Here is a 9,763-nt window from a genome sequence, read left to right as displayed (position 1 = left end):
CAGCAGCTCATGCAAGGCGCTGCGTGGCGGAAAGGGGCTGGGGTGGGGTGCGAGGGCCTGCGGCCGGCTCCGATCCCCCCCCACTCCGGGGCCGGCTCTGACCCCCCTCCGGGGCTGGCTCCGAGCTCCCCGGGCCGGCTCTGACCCCCCTGCCCCGGGCCGTCTCTGACCCCCTCCCCGGGCCGGCTCTGACCCCCCCGGGCCGGCTCTCACTCCCCCCTCGGGGCCGGCTCTGACCCCCCTCCGGGGCCGGTTCCGAGCCCCTCGGGCTGGCTCTGACCCCCCTCCGGGGCCGGCTCTGACTCCCCCCTCGGGGCCGGCTCTGACCCCCCCCCCGGGCCGGCTCTGACCCCCCTCCGGGGCCGGCTCCGAGCCCCCGGGCGGCCGGCGGGGCGGGCAGGGCGGCGGGTGGTGCTGAAGGGACAGCGCCGGCGGCGCGGCCCGGCCCGGGGGGGCCCGCCCGGCCCCTGCTCCCCGGCCCCTCTGCCCCTCGCCTTCTCGCTCTCTGCCGCCTTGCCTCCGTCTCCCAGCGCAGGGACGCTGTCAGCATGGGCGAGAGCGGGGAGGCAAGGGGCTGCCGCTCTGCCTCCTCCTCTAAAAACCTGCATTCAGCCGGAGCCGCCTTTGGCTGCCTCCCCTGATCCCCCGCAGGGAGGGACTGGGGGCTGCTGGCATTGCAGAGGCTTAATTGACTAGCAAGGTCACTAATTTCGGCTCCTGGAGGTAAGTCCTGGTTAACGGCTCATTTTCCTCTCTCCCTCGGTTCTCACACCCCTCTCCCATCTGTCTCTCCTTCCCATTCTCTCTCCAGTGCCATCAATCAACCCTTTTCCCCCCTGCGGAGGGTCTACCCGAGTCGCGGCACCAGCGATGCCCCAAAACCCAGAAAGATGAGTCAGCATTTTGCCTCCCACTAACCCAACCGCGATCTCATCTGCTCCCCGCCCTCCGACTCCGCTGCTTTGAGAAAAGTGAGGAACAATAGGATTCCCGGAGCACTCCCTGACTCCACCATTTCGGGGCTAGGGGAGGAAGGGGAAGGGTGGTGGGAGGAAGGAAAATCCTTTCTCCCCTGCCTTGGGAACACGCCTCCAGAGCAGCCGGAGGTGAGTGGGGTGCCCAGTCCCCATCAGCCTCTGTGCAACTCGTAGCAATGGCAGCAGGCCGGGGAAGGGGAGGGGGGAAAGGGTGTGTGCGATGGGGGCTGTTGCTCCAACCTGATCGAGTCCATTTGCCAATTCACCGGTCGCATCACTTCCGGATCAGTCCTCAGTTTCTGCTGCAGAGTGAGGGTTTTTTTTTTTTTCCTCTCTCTCCTTTTCCCTCCCTCCCCATCTGGATGCTGGGAACTTGAAACCTCCTCCCTTGATTGCAGCAGGATCTGCCCCAACCTTCCCTCAACTTTGCACTGCATCAAAGAAAACAGAGCGAGCCACAGGCTATATTGTACTGATGGGGGCAGGGGATCTGCCAGGCACAGCCCTTTGCAGTTGATGTTGCCGTATCTCTAGGACCCAGAGCTCTCTCTCTCCCCCCCCCTTTTTTCCCCCCCTTCTCCTCTTTTCGTGTGTGTGCGTGTGTGTGAAGGATCCTCCTGGTTACCGCTGTTATTATTTTCCCTTAGCAGGGAGACCACCCAAGCCATGGCTGAGAGGAAGCAGTCTGGCCGGCAGGGCGAGGAAGAAGAAGTGCCGGCCTTCTTCAAAAACCTGGGCTCAGGCAGTCCCAAGCCCCGGCAGAAATTCTGTGGCATGTTCTGCCCGGTGGAAGGCTCTCTGGAGAACAAGACCATCGACTTCGACTCCCTCTCGGTGGGCCGCGGATCTAACAAAGTCGTGGCAAAGCAGAAGGACGTTGCCCACCTGGGTCCGGATGCTCAGTCCGTCTATTCCAGGCAGAGCGGGAAGGGAGGGGAACCATCTGTTGATTTCGGGAGAAAGGTGGAGATCAGGAGTGCCACTGGGAAGGAGGCGCTGCAGAACCTGAATGACAAGGTGGGTACATATATGTGTGTGTGTGTGTGTGCGTGTGAGAGATGCAATCTGAACAGGCGATAGGCTGCAGAAGGGATGTATCCTTTCCACCCTGCAGTCTCTTGCTTTTATGTCACTTGCATGTATGTGGCAGTCGTTGTCTTCCTCTAAGAAGCAGCACCTCTCCTAGAGCCTTCTTGCCAGACCTCTAATGTTATCCGTGTGCTCTCTGCAGGTGTGTGTGTATGTGCACAGGGAGGAGGGCAGAAGAAGAAAGGAGCCCCCACACCCACAAACACACTCCCTTTCCCCACCTTGCCTTCCTATTTGGTGATAGAGACCGACTTTTGTGTTTCTTAGGCGATTCCCCCCAGCACAACGGTAGCAAAATGCCCCACCCAGCTAGTGAATGCAGCTCATGGGAACAGAAACGCAATTGTTAGCAAAAGAGCATCAAAGAACCTCCACCTACAGGGATCAAATCCCTGCAGGCTTCTGCCAGGGGAAACTCCTACCCCCTCCTCCCAGGGGAGGACAGACCAGTGACCCCTGGGAGCTGTATTTCAATACCAAATTTGATCAAGGCCTTTGGCTACAGTGGGAATTTTTGCCTCGGGAAGATCTGGGACTTTCACAGGAATGTGGTGTTCTCTTAGAAACCCACCGAACTCCTCCCAGTCTTTTAAGACTCCTGAAGCTATTTTCTCGCTCTCTGTGTGTGTCAGGGTGTAATAAAGCCTATCCTCTTCCTGAGGCAAAACCCATTCAACCCATAGGTCTAGCTGACCATGCACATTTGTTTTTCTCGATAAATAGATTTAAGCAAGCTTTATTCAGATCTGAGCCATAAAATACGCTGCGCATTTCTCTGACAATGCTGGCTCCTATGCATAGGCTGGAACAGCGGAAATGAATGAAGCATCGACCAGCAAACTGATAAACTTTTAGCATACTGGGAAAGAGTTTCTGTGAGTAGCCCCCCCAGCGGGTTTACAGAGCAGTCCGTCCTTCTGGAAACTGTTTCTGGGATGCGCCTCCTGATTTTTACTAGTGGTATGGATTTGTATATACAGGGCAGAAGTCTGCCTGGAATTCATAATATGGGCTCGTTCGCCACTTTCTCCTGCTTTGAGAAATGGGAAATACTACTAGGAGTATTACTGGGGGCTCCTCCTCCCCAAATCAGACCCTACTTTGCTTTTTCCTACTACAGTAACCTAAGGGCTCCATCCAGCCATATTTACATGTGCGAACAACTGCCGGTTACGGTGAGATCACGAAGGTAGGCCCTGATTTTCAGCAGTGCTACGCACCAACCTTTAATTAGGAGTGGGATATGCTCCATGCTGCTTCAAACCTGATTTGCCAAACCCAAACAAAAGTTTGCCACTACAAGTGCCTATGGTTTCATTTGACCATGTTGAAGTGCCTACTTGCCATGATTAACTTTCTGTGATTAATTAGTCTTGTTGGACTAACCAAAGTGCATCTCGGGATCAAAGGGTACACACCTTTTCAGCTTTGTGAGTCAAAGGTTTTGCAATTCAGGACATTTTCAGAACTAATTTCGGACAATTTGATGCAGTGATGTCCTGCAGGACATAAGTATAAACAGGTGATATGTTAATTCTGAAAAGATGAATTATTTTGTGATTGAAGGGTACCAGTGCAATAAACCGTAAGCACAATATGGTGAAAAATCAGAAGTCCACACAAAATACGAATCGCTTTTTTTAAAAAGTGTGCTTTTTGGTTCTGTTTTTAAAGATTGTCATATTAATGTTAACTGAGGGTATGAAATAATGGGATAGCGCAAAACATTTGAGTTGTTTCTCATTACCTTTACATAACACCGATGCCAATGGATTGTGTTGTGAGGGGTTGTGCGCATTTGGGTAAGTGCAGTCTTTTATTTTAAATGTCTTGCTATGGATTGGCACTTTATTGCAGGAGCGTTTTAGCTTTGATGGTTTTCCAGCTGACTGCATCGACAGCTTGAATCAATGGTTAGATCCTCAGCAGGTAAAACTGGCTTTACTTCAGTGTTGTTAGTAGAAATGCGTTTATGATGATAATCAAAGCTCAAGGTATTAAAAAAAAAAGGTGAAGAAAAATAATGTTGCAGGAAGTGGCATTAAAGGAAACAGTGCATTAAAATAATTTGAGATAGGAGTCAAAAGGCTTCTGAGGTTTTGCAACTGAATTTGGCCCATTATTTTCAAACCTCTGTCTTAAGCATTTAATAACACATCTGAAATAAGTTCTCCCTGGATAGACTGTACACTATTTCCATGTGATAGGAGTCTAAATTATCACGGAAAGGAAAAACATGCTAATTTATAGGATCTTGAATTTACAACTTGCATAAATTATTTCACAATAGGCTAGAAATGTTACTGCTTTTTCTTTAGCTTGAGGCTGACAATAGTTGCGATTTTTATCAGTTCATGTAACAGTCAACATACAGGAGGGTCCATGCTCTGTTTCAGCAACCAGAGGAACATGTCGTGAGCTGATGGGAATGGGTGCCGATCAGCTGGAAGCAATGGAGATAGGTGGAAGTATTTTAGCCAGTGACTGGATCCACAGTGGGTTTAAAACACAATCATCCTTTCTACCACTGTGTAGAAAGATCTTGTATTAATCTCCACTGAAATAATTAACAAAGCAAGATGGACAAGCTATTTCTTATTTTTCTGAGGTCTTAAGTGTCCAGAGGATAAAAAAAGGAACGTAATTATTCCACATTAAATTGCAATATATTGTTCTGCAGGCAAAGATAAGGGTAATCAAATCTCTTTGTGTCTGTCCTGTCTAGAGTATTCTATAGGCATCTATCATGGCCTTGCTTTATTGCCTCTGGGCCATGCTGCCTCATAATTCAGGGTTAAGATCATCTCTAGAGGCACCAGGAAGGCTGTCTATCTTAGTTTAAGCAGCTCTTTACAGTTAGGCCTCTGGAGGCAGTGTGACCTATTCAACAGGTCTGCAACTCAGCAGATCTGAGGCAAGCTCTGCTACTTCCCAGCTGTCCAGCCTTGGAGAATTAACTGTGCTTCTATTTCCCATCTTAAACTTTGTCATCTTCCCCGTTTAGGCCGTTCATGCCTGGTCCTGGAGCTACTTGTTCAATGTCTGAGCACTGCTTAATGCTTTGAGGCCCTGACCTCATCTGGGCCACCACTGCAGTCCAACAAGAATGCCATGTTCAAACCAGGATTTTTTGAATGAGACAATAAACACGTGGCCTGCCTTTCATGAATTGCTATGCTCGTGCAAGCCTATTTTCTACAGTGGGATTTGGTATTCAGAGAGCATCCGGGCAGGCACCTGTGGAACTTACTCATACCACTGCTTTGTAGTAGTCGGCGCAGAGGCTGCAAGCTTCCTTGTCTCAGAGCAGGGGGACTGATAAAATGGCTTCCCAGGGCATTAGTCCTCTGCTCCTTAGATGAACAGTCTTGAGACCCATGCATTCATCTGGGTTTTGAAAAACCTTGGTCATTGCTTGCTTGACCTGGGTCATTCCTCTGTGTGTATTTCCCACATTTCCCGTGTGTATAATTGGCATTCCTTCTGTCTTGTTCATCTGTTGAGATTCTTCAGGACAGAGATGGTCTTTTAGGGAATGTCTATAGGGAAAAGCAAGGTTTGATTGCAAGAGGGATCAGCAAGCTGGGGCTTGCTTTGATCTAGTTTGCACAGAGAGCCTGAGAAGATGCTAAGACACTTCAACATAAGTACAAGCCCTGGGATCCCAGATCTCTTCTTCACTTGCTGGCTAAAGTTCCCATCGCCATCTTGTCGTTACTCCAGTGATTCAGGTGGTTCCCCTGTGCAACAAACAGTCACCTTTATATGCCATTTTTGCATCCCTTAGAAACAGTTCATGGACCTTTGGGAAGTGCAGAGTACTGGGTGTAAACTACTGGTCTAAACCAACAAAGCTATGTCCTATTGTAATAAGATAAGTAACAATAATGAATAAACAGAGACTAGGAAAATATTTTTATTTTAGAATTGACAGGAGAGGAATCACTTGCAAAACACAGTTTCATGAAGCTTTTGACATGACTTGCCTTTTTGCTAAAACCTCAAAGCTCTCAAGATCATGGTGGTTCATTCCTGGAGAGAAATAATGAGTAGCAGGACGTTGTTGAGAGCTCAAATAATCATAGGCTCTGAAACATTAATGGAGCTGTTGTGTAAAACAAAGAAGCTGTTCCAGACAGTTGGAAATGCAGTTCTGAGTTTAATTTGTTATGATGCCTGTAATTTTTCTAGCCTTGTTTCGATGATCATTGCTTGCAAAATAATCATACAGGAGGATGACTTGCATGTTCTTCTCACGGATCATAATAGTTTGTCTGACTACTGAAAAAGAAAAAAAACAGAGAGAAACTAACAGTGATAAGCACAAATGCCAAATTCCTCTTAACTTCTTAGATCCCTCTCAAAGCCATCAATCTGCATAGCTGAAATGTGATATACATCCCATGGGCATCTTGTGGTGTGGTCTGTTAGTGTTCTGTCAGGAATTTACCAATACCACTCTCTCATGCAGAAATGAGCAAGGGGCTTTGATAAGGGCCAACTTATTATTTGGGCTAAAGACTGCAGGGGAAACTTAAACACCTGGGGCCAGATCTCCCCACCCAGTTTGGAGCTGAGCCAATTCAGAGGTCTGGTCTTTCAGCAGCACCTTGTGATGCAGGCTTTATCTCGGGGGATAGGCAGAGTATCTGGCACAATGAGACTGGCAGCTTTGCGTGCCGCCCTTATGCCCGTGCTATGGCCATCATTTGACATGAGCCATCTGTTTTTGGAAGGTGCTGAGCAGCTGTTTAGGTCTGCCTGAAATTTGTTACCTGCAGGACTATGTCTAACTCCCCATATCACTTGTCTGTCTTATGGCACATTAAATCTGAGTCTATCTTCTGTGGTATTGTTACAAAGCTGGGAAATGATGTAGGCAGCAAAGCTCATGTGAAGCTGATGTGTGTGTTCTGCATGAACTCTCTTACCCTAAAAAGGGACGGCATCTGGGAGCAGAGCTGTAGGAAATCTACCCAAAATCAAACCTCTTTGCACTTCTGTGTGATTCTTACAGTAATGTCCTGTTCTTTGGTCAACTCCCGGAGATCTGGAAGGAATCTCAGGGTGGGAGAATAGAGGTCTGAATTTCCTTTTCTCATTGTCTGGAGTAATGATTGTCCTGTACATCAGAGGTAGGCAAAGCTGGCTGACACAAGCAATGACAGCAATTGCTGAGGGCCTGATGCTTTGCCCTGTAGGTTTTTGGGGAAGGAGAAGAGATTATAATGTTAAGAAACAGTGCAAATCACTGTGAAAATAGCCATTTCTTAGACCCTACCCATGGTTTCCATGGGCCTGGAGCTGCTAAACTCCCTCCACTGGATGAAAGGGAGGAGCAATGACAAGGATGCCCAAATGTCCCATGTTCTAGAAATGCTGTATTTAACTATAGTGAAGGTCACAGCATGACTGCAGGCTGTAAGCTGTTTAGAGAGGAGAGCGCATTTTTGCTATGTATTGTACTACCCATGACAGAGCAATCTCTGTCTAGAACCCTGAAGGGGGCTGTCTCTTTCCTGATAACATGACGTGATAGTAAATTAACTGCGGCGCAGCAGCTCGGGCTGAGCTCTACCCAAAATGCTCAGGACAGTTCCTCTAAGAAACACACTATAACAGTAACAGTCTTCTTGGAAGGTTATTTCTGAACTTTCTCAAGGTTTCCTGGGATTTTAAAGGAAACAAAATCAATTGGAAGGTTAATTTTAATTTCCCGATCAAATGTACATTTTTATTGACCTGTTTGTGTGGCTAGAAAGTGAATCTCCCCCCTCACAATCTCAGTCGGTATTCAAAAAAATTAGGCTATTTCTCTGAGAAGTTGTATGATTTTACCTCCTCATAGTAGCACTTTTGACCTCTACGGTCATTTCCATATCATGACACTTAATTTTCATTTTCTCCTCTAAGATAATAAAACAAACCAAAGATGCCCATTGGCAGTATAATTCCCCTCTGTAATTTAATTTATAGTGATTAATAATGGACAGTTCTTTCATCATCTTTTGGGAAGGACAGATGTACTCCTTCTGCCATGTATCAGTCTGTATTTAATCCTCCCAACGCTTCATAGGATGCAGGGGATTGCTGGATCCATGGGAAACTCCTTTCGAGTCATTGAGACTTGGAGCTGATGCAGCAGTTGGCATGGGCAGAATCACGACAGAAAATTAGGGCCTGATCAGTGAACTCATGAAAGCTCTTTTGGCCCAGTCCTGCTGCCTCTGATTGCAATAACAAGACCCTCGCCGACTTTGGCAGGGGGTGATTCCCCAAGAGGGAGTGGGGATTATTAGCATCTAACAAGCCTAAAGGGAAGAGCTTGTTGATACTGTATGGTAGAATTTCAGATACTTCCAGGAATGCTTTCAATCCATCTCTGATCCCTCTTTTCATTACATTTTTAAATGTATATTTCCACTTGCAGGTTTTCTAATTTCATAGCAAAATGTCCTTGTGGATAAACCTTTAAGAATTTAGTAGGAGTAGGAGTAAAAGTTATTGGGTGTTGCAGAAATTCTGTGGGGTTTGTTGCAATTCCACTAAAATTCCACAGAGAAAGAGAGTCTTCCGATAGTGTTTTCCCAACCATCCAGTAACTCCACAGCAGGAATAAAATTCGCTGCTAAGCGCATTATGGTAGTTCACAGAATCTGTAAAGTTAAGATTCAGAGCTGATGTAAATTGATTTTCACTGATGCCTGTGATGATTTATTTTAGCATAGATTATCACTGTACAGAGATTCTCATATTCTTGTGCCATTTTCCCTCTAGACCTTTCCAGAAGACAAATTTAGACATAGACATTCCTTTACCATGAAATGTGTTTCTGCTGCAAAGAGCCTGCACAAGATGTCCTACACCAGCTGATATCTGTGCAGAAATGGCTGGCAGCAATCTTGTGTACCCACTGGCCAATACACCCCCCAACTACCCGAAGCCTAAGGAGGGCCCAGAGACACTCGGCCAGTGGAGAGCACAGCTCTGGATGGGGCTGGGCTAGAGGCTGGCAGTGCTAATGTGGGTGTAATGCTCACTTTTGTGCATTTCCTCCCCTGTCCTGCCATTTGGGGAATGTTGTCAAGGTCTTCAGAAGTGCTGATGTAGCATAATTAAAGATATTTTTGTCCTTTTGCTGTTCCTCTACCGCTGGTGTGACTTGGCTGCAGCAACCTTGCCGATCCTGCCGTAGAGGCTGCAGTCAGGCAGCTGGGTTGGGCTGGCCAGCCATCCCTCATCACTTGCCTTCAGTAACGTTTGGCAAGGAAGATGCGGCAGTGCTCGTTCTCTGTAGCACCTTCTAATTTTAGCCTGCTCAGCCTGCCGTATGCATTAATAGACCTATGGAAGACAAAATGCATCAACGTTATCTAGCAATCCCATCACTACCTACCTTGGCCGGTCACGGCACCACCATTTGACAGCTGGACTGGATACAAACCTGCACGGATTTAAGAAGTGAGTTCAACTCTCTTCTTTTAACCTAGGACCTGACTCCTGCCCCTGACATTTCATAAGTAGTTATCTTTCTTCATTTAACTTACAGGGCAATTTATACATAAACTATAGCTTTACCAGGAGAATGAACCAGCTTTTGTAAAAGAAACGTAGGCGTACGTCTCAGTATTTTCTGACTCTGTTCCCCACTTGTTCTCATCCCAGCGTTGCCCTTTAGCTTCAATAGCTCGTCTCCT

At 47.5% G+C, this 9,763-nt stretch overlaps 1 protein-coding gene across 2 annotated transcripts in view; it reads left to right on the top strand.

Annotated features, from left to right (window-relative positions):
- The first annotated feature begins 531 nt into the window (after positions 1–531).
- The window catches only part of DPYSL2 (dihydropyrimidinase like 2), a 56,560-nt gene continuing 47,328 nt past the window's right edge, over positions 532–9,763 (top strand). Inside the window, exons 1-2 of one of the 2 annotated variants that reach the window (XM_087762709.1) lie at positions 532–723; positions 1,625–1,994. In XM_087762709.1, coding sequence (XP_087618835.1) covers positions 1,644–1,994 — 351 coding nt within the window. In that variant the 5' untranslated portion in view covers positions 532–723; positions 1,625–1,643. The remainder of the gene's footprint in view (positions 724–1,624; positions 1,995–9,763) is intronic. The other variant, XM_087762710.1, reaches the window with a different exon arrangement.

This window comes from Nipponia nippon, unplaced genomic scaffold (assembly GCF_047370975.1).
Source record: "Nipponia nippon isolate SJK-2023a ecotype South Korea unplaced genomic scaffold, ASM4737097v1 scaffold_27, whole genome shotgun sequence".
In the NCBI taxonomy this organism is placed as follows: domain Eukaryota; kingdom Metazoa; phylum Chordata; class Aves; order Pelecaniformes; family Threskiornithidae; genus Nipponia; species Nipponia nippon.
Note: the sequence above shows the minus strand (reverse complement) of the source record. Positions and strands in the feature narration are given on the sequence as shown.